We start from the raw sequence: 16,511 nt of genomic DNA, 5'->3' as shown, positions 1-16,511 counted from the left end.
CAGAGGCAGAAGCAGCAGTTTTGGGGAGTGCCTTATGGCTCCCGTCTTTTCTTATCAAGTGTGCACTAAAGGTACCGAATGCACGCTCAATCTAGGTCTTTATTTGGCAACAATTTGAAGAAATGGTTCATAAAGGAGCACAAAGTTTTTTTGTAATTTATTTTATTGCGGATTTTCTCAGTTAAACCAGGATTCACAGGTATTAATGCAACTTGTTCATGACCTGCATGCTAAATACCAGCCCAGGCACGGGCAAGATCAATACTTAATGCTTATTACAACAGCCTTAACAGGGTTATCCACTCTATCTGCAAATCCTGATAATTGAACAGTTACTAATTGTAGGTGTTACACATGTATACGTTTCTAAATTAAAAACGATCCTGGAAAGATGCAAGACTTTTGTGTCTAAGATGCTGTTTGCACTGCAGGACGCAGCCGGTGAGACCTCGCTGACGGTGAGGCAGAGCCTGCACTGGTCACAGCAACTGGGGACCACAAAGGTCACAACTAGTTTAACTTCTTAACTCGGCAGCTTGTGGAGCCCCGGAGATGGGCCTGTGTCGGAGAGCAGCTCCCCAGGACAGGAGTGAGGTCCTGGACAGAGCACAACAGGCTGGCAAATGCATCCTGCTCTAATTATTGCAGCCCTGTTGCTGTCCCAGCACCTCCTGGAACGCTTAAATTCCTTCTAGGGGTGGTGGGGGATGCTGCATCCACCTCAGCAGCTTGCACAGCAACGTTCCTATATTGAAACACCTCTTGAAACCTTTCTGCTTCCTTCCAGCAGATATCCAAGGATTGGAGCGGTGGAAATAGCCACTAACCAGCGATGGGAAGCACCCCAGGCAGCATCACCTCTGATAATGAAACAAGGGGACCAAGCAGGGTGTTGCTGGTCCATCTGCCTGGTGCCTGAGCACACCCCGAGGGTGTCTGCCAGGTAACGGGCTTCAGAGGGGTGAAATAAGGCACTTAACTGATTTCTACCAGCACCGCACTCGCAGCTGCCCTCTCCTGGCACAGTGTGCCTTCTGCCAAGTTCCCCTCCTGCACCAAAAACATTTGGGTGCGTTGGGGATTTGCTTTTGCTCAGGAACGGGGAGAAAATATGGCTCAGGGCTCCCAGCACATTGATCTCTGGTTTAAAACAAGCCAGGCTCCCCACGCTGCCCGGGAAGGCTGGTGCAGGCAGCCCTTAACTTCCAGTGATTTCTGCTGGAGCAGCTCACGCTCTGCTGGGGTAAAGGGGGCCCTGGGGACAGAGAAGGGGGGGATGTTGCTTTTTGCAGGTGACTGAGACAGGCCCAGCCTCTTAAGGCTCATCTCCCCCTTTAATTCCAGCGCTCTCAGCCCCGTCGAGAGGGAACCGCGCCGGACCGCTTGGGATGGACAAAATGGGAGGAAAAGGGAACCTGGGGTCCAGGTGTGCTTCTGCAACCACACCTCCAGCCTTCCCTTAATTAACCACACGCGCTTGCAACACTGAGAAAACCACAGGGACTTTTTGAGTTAGCAATTTAATAATAGAATTTTTTCTTTAAAAATAAACCCGAAGCTTGTCGAGTTAAAGATCAGTAGATTTAAGTGCTTTTTTAAGGTTGTAGCTGCGAAGCCACTCTGTGCGTTGAAGATCAGTAGTACTGGTGCGGGGCCGGGGAGAAGGCATCACTGCATGTAGGCATAGCGCCAGTCCCTCAGGGGCACGTGTGTTTCTTTGATGGCCTGGGGTGACGTCCAGCGCAGGATGTAGTGGGGGCCACCGGGTTTGTCGTTGGTGCCTGTTCCAGGAGGAAAGAAAGCGCCGGTGAGCAGGAGATGGAGGATGGGGACTCGCCTGGCCACGCAGGTTAAGTGTCACAGAATCATCTCGGTTGGAAAAGCCCTTGAAGCTCCTCCAGTCCAACCATGAACCTCACACTGACTGTTCCCAACTCCACCAGATCCCTCAGCGCTGGGTCAACCTGACTCTTCAACCCCTCCAGGGATGGGGACTCCCCCCCTGCCCTGGGCAGCCCATTCCAACGCCCAACAACCCCTTCTGCAAAGAAATCCTTCCTAAGAGCCAGTCTGACCCTGCCCTGGCGCAGCTTGAGGCCATTCCCTCTTGGCCTGGCGCTGGTTCCTTGGCTCAAGAGACTCATCCCCCCTCTCTGCACCCTCCTTTCAGGGAGTTGGAGAGGGCCAGGAGGTCTCCCCTCAGCCTCCTCTTCTCCAGACTCAACCCCCCCAGTTCCCTCAGCCGCTCCCCATCAGACCTGTGCTCCAGACCCTGCACCAGCTCCGTTGCCCTTCTCTGGACACGCTCGAGTCATTCAATGGCCTTTTTGGAGTGAGGGGCCCAAAACTGAACCCACTCATCGAGGGGCGGCCTCACCAGTGCCGAGCACAGGGGTCAGATCCCTTCCCTGTCCCTGCTGGCCACGCTAGTGCTGATACAAGCCAGGATGCCACTGGCCTTCTTGGCCACCTGGGCACACTGCTGGCTCCTGTCGTCTCCAGACAGGACATTGTCTCACCTGAGATGCGGGAGCCTCCGAAGGGCTGCTGAGCCACAACGGCGCCTGTCGACTTATCATTGATGTAGAAGTTGCCGGCGGCGTTGCGCAGGAGCTTCCTGGCTTCCTCGATGATTCTCCTGAGGGACAGAAATAGCTGTGGCCACGACACGACGGCAAAAACTTGTGCGGAGGCCTCTGCTCTTCTAGAGCAACTAAATTTGTGATTCTGGAAGCGTGTTTGCATTTCTTCGCACACGTTTCCAGGGCTGCATGGTGTTTAACACACATTGAAAGGGGTCGTGCATACTTAGAACTCAAATTATCCCGATTTTGTTTCCTTGTAGCTTGTTTCTAAGGATTATTGTTATAAAATGAAGATGATCGTAACGTAAGGATGGTCCCTCTTTGAGGTTACACTGCTCTTAGTCCTCCTCCTGCTTACAAGGGCTGAGGGTCCATCCTCCTGTACGCTCCAAACATCACCTTTGGGAGGGTTTCTCACTGAAAAAGCAGTTTTGGGCTGAAAAAACTACTTTTGAGGCATCGCCTTCCCTCCTCAGCAGCAGGAGGGCTAAAAGCAGTGTGAGCTTTGTGGGAAATGCTTTCTTTTCCTCCTCACCATGCAGCACAGGGGTCTGGAGAGAAGCGAGCTAGACGGCTCACCCCAGAAGGGGAAAAACATCGTTTGCTGCAAAACATCGGGGATTTTGGCACTCACTTCTCCTGGGCGAAGACCGCCCCCGTGAGGCCATAGGGCGTTGTGGTGTCGATCAGCTCCAGCACCTCCTTGTACCGCTGCTCCGGGTAGACGTAAACCGTGAGGACGGGGCCAAAAATTTCCTGTACAGCAAAAAACAATAAACAAAGCACTCATCAGGGATAACCTCCAAAAATAAGCCGTGGGTGCCCCAGCACATGATTAGCTGAAGCCACGATGCAGAGGAACATCCCTGCACCAACTTACTGCACAACTCATCACGTGCCCAGCAGATACCTTGGGACGGGCACCCACGGCCCCTTTTGCACCTTTCCCACCAGCTCCCCACAAGCTGCTCTCACCTCTTTCATGATGGGATCCTGTGGGTCTTTGCTCTCCACAATGCAGGGCTCAATGAAGTACCCGACGCTGTCGTCGCAGCCGCCCCCCGCCAGGATGGTGAGGTTGGATGACTTCTTGGCGTGCTCGATCCATTTCTTTATCCGTGCAAAAGACTGAGAAAAGGAAAATAATAAAGAAAAGTGTGGGTTCAGGGGTCTAAAAGGAGGTTTGGGCAATCCCTTTCAGGGCTACGCTGCTATTAACACTCTTCCAGCTCAGAAGGAGGGGTGGGAGCTGGAAAAACAGTCCCAGGCACTCTGACCCTGTCTGAGAGAGTTTCTCAGCAAAATAACCCACTTTTCAAGAGGGACAGTGATTAAGGCATGCAATACTCCAGCAGGGAGAAAAGAGGGCTGATAATCAGCTCTAACTAATCACTGATGTTCGTACTTTGCTATAAGCAATAAAAAACATTTACCGCAACACTTCATGAGAGCCTGGTGGTGTTACCTTCTTGCACTAGTAGAAACAGGAGAGGGGAGCTCACCTTGTCATCAATCACTGCAGAGAAAAAGGTCCCAAAGTCCTGGGCGGGCTGTGGGAAGGCAGAAAGGAGGCAATGTAAGTACACACTGTGCCGAAAAGCTAACTCTGAGATTAGGAGGAGCCGAAATTCCCCAAATAACATTTCCCTCCACTCCAAACACACCTCTGTTCGAGGGCACAAGCTACCCCTTTTCAATTAGTCTGCAGTATTCAGTGACTTACACAATCCTTCCTGCAGACGCTGGCTACAAGTTAATTTCTAATCACTAAAAAAAGATGAAGCGGGGGGGGACACGGAGGGGCGGCGGTGGGGAGAACCAGTGGATAAAAAGCTCGGTTCAATAGGAATTAGTAGCCAGTTACCGCAGTCTCTAATCCCATCAACCACCCGCTGAGCCGCAAAGCCCTTCAGCAGCCCGGCAGCTCCGCTCACGTCTCCCACTTTGATCTTCCCGTGCTCCTCCAGCAGTTTCTCTTTGATCTGGGGCCACAGCGAGTCCGGGGCGTAGAGGCGGGAGCACGCCGAGCATTTTTGGCCGCCGTACTCGAAGGCCGAGCGCAGGGTCCCGTTCACCACGCTGGCCACGTCGGCCGAGCTGTGCACCAGGTGGAAGTTCTTCCCGCCGCACTCTGGTGCCAGAGGAGGGAGGAAAAGGGGCAAGTGAGGAGTTGTCAGGGCTGTGCCACCTCCCAAAAGCACAAGCTACAGCCAGGTCCCTTGCCAGGGGCTCGGCCCAGCCTGGTCCATGGTTCCTTGGGGAACGGGGACACTGCTACGATCCCAGGGAGCACAACCCCAGAGCTGGAGCAGACTTACAAAACTGACGGAAAAGGGACCGACCCGAGTTCTCAAACTTAGTGTGGAGGCTCTTGAACCCCAGAGCATCACCTCCTCCAGCCCAAGTGCCAGCTCCCCACCATAAAAGCCCACCCTGCACCAGCGGGAGCTGGTGCCATAAGCTCCTCCCAATACAAACAAGCTTTACACTTCTGCTACAGAGTGTGAACAGGACGCAACTTACTGTGTCATTTGCTCTCTGCTCGCAAGGAGAGGAATCTGAGGCATCACTTTAGTTTCTCAGGGGAGAAACTGAATCCCCCACCAAAAAGAAAGGTGTAAGAAGTGGCAGTTACCTCCAGCCAGACGTGGGAAATTGCGGTAGCGATCCAGGTTTTCGGATACCTGCTTCCAGAGCCGCTTGAAAGTCCTGGAAGAGAAAGGAGGAGCTGCTTAGTGCACTTGGGAAAGGCACACGTGGGTGATGTGCCCTGCTGAAGGGGACCCCAGCAAACCCCTGCATCTATCCCCAAAAGAAGGAATACCCTGCAAGCAGAAGGGGAGATGCTAGCTGAGGAGGAGACCCTCGGCCTCAAAGCAATAGCACTACACAACAACCTCATAGTTTTAAAAACAAGCAGCTGTTGCAGTGTCACAGGGAAGACCACAGGAGTGAGCATCCAGCAGAAGTTTCTGTTCTTCCCCTTTTCCCCCTTCCTGTGGTGTCTTTACTGTGACAACCCCCTTGGCTGCAAAACAATAAAAATGCTAATAACCTCCCACCAGGAGGCAGAGCCACTAATACTAATTTATGAGCTTCCCACCTTGAAAGCATGGTGCTCATCAGACCACATCCTTTGCTGGTGGAACGGGGGTTCCCGGGTTTAATAGCCCATTGCAGGCTGCCAGGGCCCTCAGCATCGCTAACACACCCCAATGCTGAGGGCAGAGCACAGCTTTGCAAATCTACACGGAGCTGGCATCGCTCTGCTGGCGCAGTGAGGTTTGTTAAGCCAAATCACAGCACCCCTGGGAGACAGGGCAGCGTCCCACGCAAGTTTGTTCTCTGTGCCTTGAGTCAGTGTTAGGTCAGTGTGAGGTTAACGGTTGGACTAGATGAACTTCAAGGTTTTTTCCAACCGAGGTGATTCTGTGACTCTGAGTTTAGCAACAGAAACTCCCTGCTATTAAATTCACTCCATTTAGCAAGAAAACCTAGTCAGACACCTTTTTAATCAGTTTTAAAACCCTACTTTAATTACATCGTGTAAGGATGGCCAGTTGGCTGCCTGCTACCCTCCTCAGCGCTGTCCTACACGGTCAGAGGACCAGCAGACGAGCACCCAGCATGGTCTCAGCCCGCCGCTCCTCGCCCCTCTCCCCCATGTTGCTCCCCTCCCCAACGTACGGCACGCTGCCGGTGAAATTGAGCCCGCAGAAGTGCTCAGAGCTCGTGACGGTGTCTCCAAACACGGGCCCGTCCGCCGGCACGAACTGCACGACGTTCGGAGGGAGCCCAGCTTCGAGGAGGATCTTGTAGACGGCATAGCTGGCGAGCAGGGCAGTGTCGCTGGGCTTCCACAGGACCACGTTTCCCTTGGGGGAGAGGACAAAGTCAGCACACGAGGGAAGGCTTCAGCCCAAACACAGCGTGCAATGCTTAAATGCTCTGGGCAGAAGCCTGTCCCGCAGCCCACAGTGGATGGGACCAGAGCAACAGCACCTTTGGGCGATTCACTCCTACGTTCCACCCTGAGCGCTGGTTTTGAAAAGGACTGTGATTGCCCCAGTCAGCTGAAGGCACAAAAATCCTTCCCTTCCACACCACCAGGTCACTGTGACAGCTTTTCACACCCTCCCTCAGCAGGGACAGGGGGTTTTGCCTTCCCTAAGAGGAGCCGTAAAACATGGAGCTGTTTTATGTCTCAGGAAATGGGACGGCGCCGCTAAGAAACGCGCTCAAGCCACTGCGAGTCACCAGGTCTGCGCACGACCCAGCAGTGAAATGAACCCTCACGCCTGGATTAACGGTGCACAGGCAAACAGCACCACCGGCTGGGAAACACAGCGCTGAAACGCTGACCGGGGCACCCCACCCCTTTGGCTCGGTGCCACCGTCCTCTCCTCGGCTCCGTGCGCAGCCGCGGGGCCCTGGAGGGGGGCCCAGTGACCTCCCCTGCGTCACCGACACACTGCTTGGCCCCCACCGCGTGTGACCATGCAACAGGGTCACAGCCCTGGGGGAGCACGAGGGGGATTTTCGGACTTTGTCTCAACCAGGCGCCTGCTTTCCAGGGACTCGCAGTGCGGGCAAAGCTCCTTCCTGCCCTCCCCATAATCCTTCCATTCCAAACGATGAGAAAACTGAACCACACTCTGCAAAAAATCTCCAAGCAACTGGGAAATCTCACTCAGGCCACGGCTGGGGATGGGATGCCCAGCAGTCCAGATACCGCTGTGGTGGCATTAACCACACTCATCTCTCCAGCTGTTTAGGCAAGAGCAATGTTTAATCCCCTGGGAAGCGCACTGTGGGGACTAAAACACGGGGGCTGTAATTAATATCCACTTATTGAGTACCATTTTCTTCTAAATTTAATTCCAGGTACCACCTGCTGCTGAGCTTTTCAAGCCACCTGCTGATGCCCTGCTCCTCTCTGCCCCAGGCCCAGGGCGAGCAGAGGGATTTCATCAGCCCAGTGGGAATTTATCAAGGAGGGAGAGGTGGGTGCACTGCAGGACACCCAAAACAGTTCCCCCAGCCCTGCCAGCACGGGCATGCCCCATCCCAGCTGCGTTCATCCGCTCCGGGATGAGTTTATCACCAAATACCCCAAAGCCGAGGACCTTCCTCGAATCCTGGGGTGGGAGGAACACACCTTCTTCCCCCAAAAACCCTCCCAGCTCCGCATTAGTTTCAGCCTCTTCCTTCCTCCTCCCCGCTCCTCCCCTACAAAAGTGAGAGGCTCAAATGCTTCGCCTTGAATTTGGCTTTCAAATGTGACATCCCCAGATTAAAAGTTTGGTGTTCTCCCTTATCGCAGCTTCTTCCACCTCCAACACAAGACACTCCTGCTGGAGAGACCGTCTGTGGTGCCAGGATGAAAACTGAGACTAATTAGTAAAGAGCTTAGGACAATTTTGTGGGTTTTTTTTCCGGTGTTACAAAAAAATTAATTAATCCCGGCCCAAATTCAGCAGGTTATTACAGTCTCTCCCCAAAACCGACCCTGCAAAGGCAGGTGCTCCCTGTGCTCGATGGGCACATCGGGGTGGGACACGTACAGAAATGCTGTTTATCAATACTTTGACTTTTTGGACCATCTTTCATGTCTGCCAGGATCTCCTGTCTCCCAGTTCAATGCTAAATGGCAGGGCTACGACCCGCTCTCTCCTGCCTTTGTCTGAATGCACCCACTGTACCCAAAAAGCATCATCCAAGAGGAACCTCAGCCATTACAAACTGATTACACCTTCGCATCGCGACAGCACCCTGAAGCCCCGTTCACAGAGCAAGCGCCCCGCAGGAAAACAAAACCCCACTGTATTTCTCATCTCTCCTCCCTCCTGCAGCACCCTGACCTTCTCTCAATCTAAAACCCAGCCTAGGAGCAAAACCACACCTTGCTTCAGAATAAAAACCCCAGAAGAGCAGGTTTGGGCAGTGTTTGCTTTTCCAACGCTCTCCCCATCACACCTGTCCATCAGTGGACAGGTCTAAAATCCAGCCCCTAGAATGCCTTCTTGTAATTAAAGACATCTGAGTCTAATTGCAAGACAGCTGATTGAATTCAGGGGGACCAAGAGAAGCAGGACCCCAGGTGTGTCCTATTGAACAGCACCGGAGAACCAGGGAGGCTGAATTTGCGGAGCCCAGACCAGGCAAACTGCAGCCTCGGAGCGTGGGTGCCCCCCCAGCCTTTCTCCAGCCTGTCCTCTGCACCCCTGGCTCTCCCTAAACCTCCCCCCCGACACTCACCATCAGCGCCGGAGCCCCTGCCAGGTTGCCACCGATCGCCGTGAAGTTGAAGGGAGAGACAGCTGCCACGAAACCCTGCAGGTGGGAGAGGAAAGGGACCGGTGGGTGCCCCCTCCGCTTCTTGCTGTGGCGTGACACCACAGCTTGGGGCAAAAAAAGGAGCTCCAGAAGCAGGGGGACAGCCCCTCACCTCCAGCCCCCGGTAGACCATGCTGTTGGTGCTGACGTCCACGCTGATGGGCTGGCTCTTCTCCAGCTCCAGGGCGTACTTGGCATTGAATCGGAAGAAGTCTATCAGCTCCGCAGCAGCATCGATTTCCGCCTGGATGACGGTTTTACCCTGCCGGGAGAGGTCGCAGCAAATAAAAGCACTGAGGGGAGGGCGGGGGGGATGCAGCAGCCGCGAGCCGCAGCGGTGCGGCACAGCGCGTCCGGATGTGGTTTGTGGGTTGTCTCTCTCACGCAGACCCCGTCTTCCCTTCTAAAGCATGAGGCCTCCTGCAAGCCCCCATCCCACCACGTCTCCCTGGCACTGAGCAGAGGCAAACGCAGCCTGTGTCTGCCAGGGGACATCACAGAATCATCTGGGTTGGAAAAGCCCTTGAAGCTCCTCCACTCCAACCAGTCACCTCACACTGACCGTTCCCAACTCCACCAGATCCCTCAGCGCTGGGTCAACCCGACTCTTCAACCCCTCCAGGGATGGGGACTCCCCCCCTGCCCTGGGCAGCCCATTCCAACGCCCAACAACCCCTTCTGCAAAGAAATCCTTCCTAAGAGCCAGTCTGACCCTGCCCTGGCACAGCTTGAGGGCATTCCCTCTTGTCCTGGCGCTTGTTACTGGGTTCAAGAGACTCATCCCCCCTCTCTGCACCTTCCTTTCAGGTAGTCACATCCACCTGCATCCCCCCAATGCCCTTTAGTGCCTCCTCTGGGGCAGCCAGGGCTGCTGGGGCGTTTCGCAAGGGAAACCCTGCTCATCGCAGCCCACCACACCAGTCGATCCTGTTCCTGTGCAGCTGCACTCCCAGCCTCACCTCCTTCTTTCTCAGCAAAGAGGCAAGGACCAGCCTGAACCCCCCCGCAGCACAGCTATAGGCACTTCTAGCATTACAGCCATTCCCACTGCCAAAAAACACCTCGGCAGCTCTTCCTGTCCTGCTTCCCCAACTCCCAGCTCCCCAGATTCCCTCCTGTTTGTCTCAGATATCTGCTGGATCAATCCCACATCTCCCTACCTGCCCGATCATGGTTTTGGCCAGTACTTCTGCTCGCCTCGGGCCACTCAGCATGTCAGCTGCCTTCAGGAAGATCTGGGCTCGGTCCTGGACAGGTTTCAGGTCCCATTCCTTCCTCGCTGCCAAGGCAGCGTTAATGGCTTTGTTAATGAGCTCCTGCAGAAGGAAAGAGGAAAGGCAGCAAGGAGGAACCCACCACCTCTCTGTCACCAGGTCGGAGGGGAAAGCAAGGGGCCATCCACCCCCAGGCACAAACCACAGCAGCCATCACAACCCCAAATTTGCAGCTCCCGGTACCAGTTTGTTCCAGGATCCCTGGGATTTGGAAAGCCAACACCCATCCCCGGAGCCGCCCTGCTCACAATCTGAGCAGCGATTTGCCTTTCATCCAGACTCACCACCTCGCATCACACCACCAGCCTCGCAACCCCGCTGCGAGATGAGGCTGCTTCCCCCCACCCTGACAAAAATAAAAGGAAGAGGGCTCACCTTGTCGGCATAGCAGTACTTTGCCACCTTGTGTGCATGATTAAATGGCTGAAAAAAAGAAAAGCCTTAGTAGTTATCAGTGTGACAGATCTCCCTGCTGCACTCCCCTGCTCCGTTCTCACTTGCTAAGTAAGTTTTCCCCCAAACTCACCGACAGCTGGTACCGCACCGTCGGTGTCCACACCTCCTCTCCCCCGATCACGCAGGGGATGGCTTCTGTCTTGCCCTTCAGGTCGGCGAGTGCCTGAGCGAGAGGAGGAGAGCACAGCGGTGGGGGCTGCACCCACAGACCTCCACCAGCTGCCCCCCCCCGCCATCCATCCTTCCCACCAGCCCCCCGAGAAGGGAAACCCGGGACATGCCTCCTCCTGGGTGCGGGGTGCCCGCAGGCTGGAGGGACGTGGACAGGAGTTAAACTCCAACTGTCCCCAAAGGGAGGGAGCGGGCGCTGGGCAGGACAGGGCTTCCCCCTACCCCAGGAACGAGCCTGGGGTTGCTGCGCAGCACCACAAGAACAAACCAGGACCTTAAAGACCCCCCCTAAATCCCAATCTACCTTCTGAAGCGCTGCTCGCTCGGGGCTCCCCGGCTTAAACTCGAGGATGGGCTCGTTGGTCACCTCGACGGCCGAGCGGTGCTGCCATCTCCGCCTAGGAGAGAAGCAAGAGAGAAGCTGAAATCCTGCCGGCCTCTTCCTCCCCTCCGCACCCCAACCTCCCGTCGCCCCCCAACCCAGCCACGCACACCCAGGCCCTGCACCGCGTTATCCCGCCTGCGCTCCATCCCCTGCCACAAGGATGGGAAATGAGCCTGGACATAGCGCCCAGACAACCGCCCCTTCTCCTCGCTGGGAAAAAAGGGACGGAAAGGGACTTTCTAAGGACGGAGGCGCAGGACAAGCCCCGAATCGATTCAGTTTGCTCCAACGCCCCAACGCGCCGCCAGCCCCTGGCAAAGTCCAGGGTGCGGGGGCAAAAGCCAGGCTGGGCCTTGGCAGCTCCGGGAGGTGCATTTCCCAACCCCGCCTGGGCATTCAACTGGGGCATTCAGCAACAGGGCCCCAAAAAGGGGCAAAACAATAGAAAAAGGGGCAAAATAACGGAAAGAAGGGGAGGAAGCCCCTGGGGAAGGTGCCCAACAGAAGCGAGAAAAGGCAACGCACAGCAAAGGGGGGGGCTTGCAGCTGCACCCCTGAGCCCCCGCCACGCGTGGAAATGCTGCAAGAAGGGGGTTTGGGGGGGATTTGGGGAGAGGGGGGGGTTTGCTCGGGGTTGGCTGCCGCCCCCCCCCCCACAAGGACGGGGGGAAGGGGACCCCCGGGCACTCACCCGCCGCCCCGCAGCGCCCGCAGCGGCCGCCACATCCCGGCCCCGCCGCGCCCGAACCACCGCGGGCGCGGGGGGGAGAAGATAAAACCTTAAAATTATTTTAAAAAAAGAAAAAAAAGGAGGAGGAGGGAAGCGGGTTGCTGCCAGAGCAGCCCCACACGCTGTGAGTGCGGCGGCGGGGCGCGTCCCGTCCCACTCCCCTGCCCGTGGGGTGTCCCCGCCTGGGTTCCCCCCTCCCCTTCACACACACACCCCCCCCCCCCCCCCCAGCGATGGTTGCGCCCGGCCAATGGGGCGGTGGCCCGCCGCAGCACGTGGGAGGGGGCGGGAGGAAGCTAAAAATAATAATTAAAAAAATTTTTTAAAAAAAGAGCAGCCACTTTTGCCTGTGCGCGGCCTGGGGAGAGAAAAAGGAGCTGGAAGGGACTGCTCCGGCCCCCTCTGGAAACTAAAAATTAAAAAAAAAAAATAAATGGGGGATTTTAACCCAAAATGTGGTTACAGGGTCAGCAGGAAGCTGGTTTGTGTACGGGGCATTTTTAAAGTGCTGCTGCCCTTCATGACATAAAAGCAGCAGCTGAAAGATCCTAATTTTTAGGGTAGCTGAGAACATTTTGGGACTTCCAGGGACAGAAGGGGTGGGGGTGGGGGGTGTCCCATCCAACTGCACAAGCAGCTTTTGCCCAAAAAGGTGTTTTCTAACCCAAGAATTACCACACACTGCCATTAATCAGGAGTTTGGTATTTATTTTTTTTGTGTTTTTTTTTTTTTTCCTTGTAACCAGAGAATGACTGTAACCCGTTTTCATCGACAAGCTCCCACACGTCCCCCTCGCGCAGAGAAGCCCCGGGGGTGACGCGACCGCTGGGTCGAGCGCCGAAGGATGAACCGGAGGGGTGGCACGGCCCGGGATGGATGGACGGACACAGGACGGGAGGCCAGAGCTGGAAGGGGTCGGTGGGGTGGGTTTTGGCACTAAAAAAGGGAAATGGAGATAAGCCGGTGGAACTCAGAGGGGTGCAAACGCTGCTGGCTCTCGCCGCGGGCGCTTCTCGGTGCCCCTGCTAAAGCGGATTAGATTTCTGAAGCCTTTGATGGTCCGAAATCCACCACCAGTAAGTGCGTGTTCCATTTGGTCTGCTTGCAAATTCCCAGGACAGACTTCCAGCCGCAGAGGAAATCGATTTACATCTCGACTCCAGAGCAAGCCTGGGAGCTGGTTCATCCTTCGTCCTTTCCTCACCAGAGATCAAATTAGCATCATCAGTTCAGTCTTTTTCTTTAAAAGAAGCTAATATACAGAATATAAAGCACAATATTTACAACAGTACGGTAAACAGGTTCATTTCCACACTGATCAGTAGTCTGTTTTAATGTGTATAAAAGAAATTCTTACATGACCTAAGAGGAACTGACAAGAAGTGACACAGCATGGGGAAAGAGTCATCAATACCCTCCACTTAAACACGTTAAATAATAAATAATCATTTTTTTGGCAGAACTTAGCTACGTACACTTTAGCCGCAGGTAAGGTGTCTGAAGGACTGAATCACGTGTCTCTTGGTGAAACCACATTACACAAGAAGTGTGTCTAGTGATCGAGCTTTTAATCATCCTCAACCCTTTCTAACAAAGAAATGTTAGGATTTCGGATGAAATCTGTGCAGGGGTTGTCAAGTCTGGGCAGCCCACAAACCACGGGCGCTGGGTTTGTGGCACAGCGGTCCTGGGGTGTTCTGCCATGGAAGTGATGCAGGTTTAAAGCCACCCCAGGATTTGTTTTGAGCATTAACATCATCATTTCCTCCAAAGACAGAGCCAGCCAGACCTACGAGCACCACCTTTGCTTACAGAAGTGCTTCACCGTTGGAGTGCCTCAAATTAGGAGGGAATCATGATTTCTAGAAGCATCCAATACCCACTTCTTAAACACAATTTGTTGCTTCTTCAGAAGAGAAGCTTTGAAAGGCTCCCGCAAATGCGGAAGGGTCTCAAGACACTGAACTACACACAAAAACAGACAAAAAGAAATAATCAAGTGTTTCTTCACTACTCTGCCAAAGACTTGTGTTCAAGCCTTCAGTGCCCCCCCCCTCCAGAAATGGGTTGGCAAGGGACTGAATTAAGAATTTGGCAGGCAGTGTTTCTAGTTCACCTCTAAAACCAGCACTATTAACACCAGGATACTACGTGTTGCCTTGATGGGCAATTTCCTTTCTCATTTAAAACTCAAACCGACAGAAGTTACATTCTACTAAAAAGCTTAAAATCAAGCATTTGGGTGACTTAACACTGAAGGCAAAGATTCTTAAAACTTGCGTGTTCCCCTGCAACCAAGTCCTGGACCAGTGCAAAAGAATAAAAACCAGAAGTCCTGAAACAAAATGTGGAAAATCCTCATCAGGGTATTATTACACCATGGAAGCACTATCATTTCTTAATTTTGCTGTGATAAACCGTGCTTTAAACATTCAGCTCTAAACTTAATCACTCGCAAATGTAAAACACAATCAGAGACTTCCCAGCATTGCAATTCTCTCCCTCACACGCTCCAACACAAACGTTCTTCCACGTTTTTCCAGAGCCAAGGGAAACATACGGAAATAGCTGCTTTATTGCGACCGCAGCGCTGTGGCAAGGCTGTGAGCACCCACCGACCGCGTGGCTTTTCCTCAGCCAGCCTTGGACCGATGACCCAAGTTGTATTTTTGCTGGCAGGAATGGTTATGCAAAAAAAAATAATCTCGTATTAGAAGCAGCTTTAGATATTCAGGCACGATTCCCATCTATTATTTTGCTTCATCAAGTTAATTCTAATTGATAGTGGTGTAGATAAACACAATTTATCTTCCAACCAGGTAGATTACAAAACCCACTCTGGGGCAGATTTTAAACACGACTGTGCTGCGATCACCCCCAGCATTCAGGGGAGCAAACGGAGGGCCCCACCCTCTCCAGCAGGATGCCTTGCAATCAGGGAAAGAAAAAACCAAACCAGGGGAAACAGCAATAATTCTGCAGTTGCAGAAAAGCTGTTAGCCTGTTTTGCTTTCCCCCTCTCTTGCTGCGAGGAAGCGATGGGCGAGTGCTTCACAGCCATACCTGTTAGGTTGTGTCTGTGTTGTTGCTTGAAACCGCTGGAGAATTTGGAGTCTCATGAGAGCAGAAGATACTTTACAAGGGAATAATTGCATTTGCTAACAGAATTCAGTTTGCACTTTAAAAACCTCTAATAAAAATAGAATATATACTGTGTTTTTTATAAATAGATTACACATTTAGCTTAGATGAGTTTCATTACATTCCCCCCGACACAGTTTGTTTTTTTTTTTTTAAACAATTTTGTTTTTTCATTGTGTGAACTAATACGATAATTACTAAGTCTTTGAAAAAAAACGTTTGTACCACATTCTTTGGACATTTTTGAACAACATGCATCCACAAAAGCAACTGCCATTTGTTTACTGAAAACATTGTTTGTACAAACCCATTTTAGGAATTTGAACTATTACACTGCTAACAAGCAAAAAAATTTGCTTCCTTGAAATCCCCTTTTAAAAAATGAGGAACAATGAGGAGGATTTTCTGATTGTAAGTCTAAAAAAGTGTCAATATGACACCACATTAAGAATAGAAAACAAAAATAAAGTATTTACAGCTTTACAAAGGAAAAAGAAAGAGGTCATCAAAATCAATTCCAGCATTTCCACAGTTTCTCTGACAAGCTTTTGATCTGGTTTCTACAGAGTGGTTATATGCAAACGGAACAGGACCACTGTCAGCTAAATCAGCAGCATCGCTTGAAACTAAACCAAAGACCTCCGAGGGAAACTATCAAGGACCAACCCTCGTACTCCCGAAAGGTTGATCCGCCAAGTCCTGTACAGCCTAAATGAAAATAAAACCCCAATCCCAAGTATGAAAACACCTCTTCTTTAAAAATGGATTACATATGGTTATAAGAAACAGACACCAACAACCATGGTAACTTACTGTCGTACACATCACCATCATACACATTATTTCTATACCCTCTACTATAGCCCCACATCCCTTACACTTACCAACAAATGCAACCCGATTACAGATGCTCCTCGTAATTATGGCTATGACAAGCTGTAGGTTACAGCTAGATTGTTTCGACAGCTGAATTTCTGCTTCCTCACTGGAGCTCACTGTCAAACTGAGGATATTCTTTCCTACCCTCAACAACACTCAGCCTTTTTCCTACTAGGACACTGAGTTTTAAAGAAGAAAAAAAACAAAACCCAAAACAGCAGCTAAGCCGGACGGCCGTTAAAATTGCTCAGTTTCTCCAGTACCAAAGAGCATTTCATAATTGAGGAGAGCTGAACGACAGCCTCCGACGAGGCTGATTCACTGTGCAAGTAGATTGCTTAACAATGCCTCCACCAAAGTCACTAAAGCATTACAGACATTCAGCTTTGGCAGATGGTTTCTCAGCCTCGTGAGAAGCCATGTATTAGCAGCTGAAGTTCATACAGGCTTGAAAACCTTAAGAGTACTTTATTGAAAACATGCAGTCCCAGCCCCCTCAAAAAAATATCACATCTCTTGCTCCCACCCACCCACCCCAGCTTACAGCCCTAGG

At 52.4% G+C, this 16,511-nt stretch overlaps 1 protein-coding gene across 2 annotated transcripts; it reads right to left on the bottom strand.

Annotated features, from left to right (window-relative positions):
* Positions 1-1,504: 1,504 nt before the first annotated feature.
* ALDH4A1 (aldehyde dehydrogenase 4 family member A1) lies at positions 1,505-12,095 on the bottom strand. 2 transcript variants are annotated; one of them, XM_074893057.1, is made up of 15 exons: positions 11,899-12,095; positions 11,127-11,220; positions 10,722-10,814; positions 10,571-10,618; positions 10,082-10,237; positions 9,034-9,183; positions 8,844-8,918; positions 6,273-6,460; positions 5,221-5,294; positions 4,520-4,716; positions 4,088-4,135; positions 3,561-3,713; positions 3,220-3,341; positions 2,520-2,638; positions 1,505-1,781 (listed from the first exon to the last, which is right to left on the bottom strand). In XM_074893057.1, the coding sequence occupies exons 1-15, from the start codon at positions 11,931-11,933 to the stop codon at positions 1,669-1,671; spliced, it is 1,665 nt and encodes a 554-aa protein (XP_074749158.1). In that variant the 5' UTR covers positions 11,934-12,095; the 3' UTR covers positions 1,505-1,668. The 2 variants fall into 2 exon arrangements, with proteins under 2 accessions (XP_074749158.1, XP_074749157.1); XM_074893056.1 differs by lacking the exon at positions 11,899-12,095 and adding an exon at positions 11,315-11,445.
* Between the last annotated feature and the right edge of the window lie 4,416 nt (positions 12,096-16,511).

The sequence above is a fragment of the Strix uralensis genome, chromosome 23 (assembly GCF_047716275.1).
Source record: "Strix uralensis isolate ZFMK-TIS-50842 chromosome 23, bStrUra1, whole genome shotgun sequence".
Classification (NCBI taxonomy): Eukaryota; Metazoa; Chordata; class Aves; order Strigiformes; family Strigidae; genus Strix; species Strix uralensis.
Note: the sequence above shows the minus strand (reverse complement) of the source record. Positions and strands in the feature narration are given on the sequence as shown.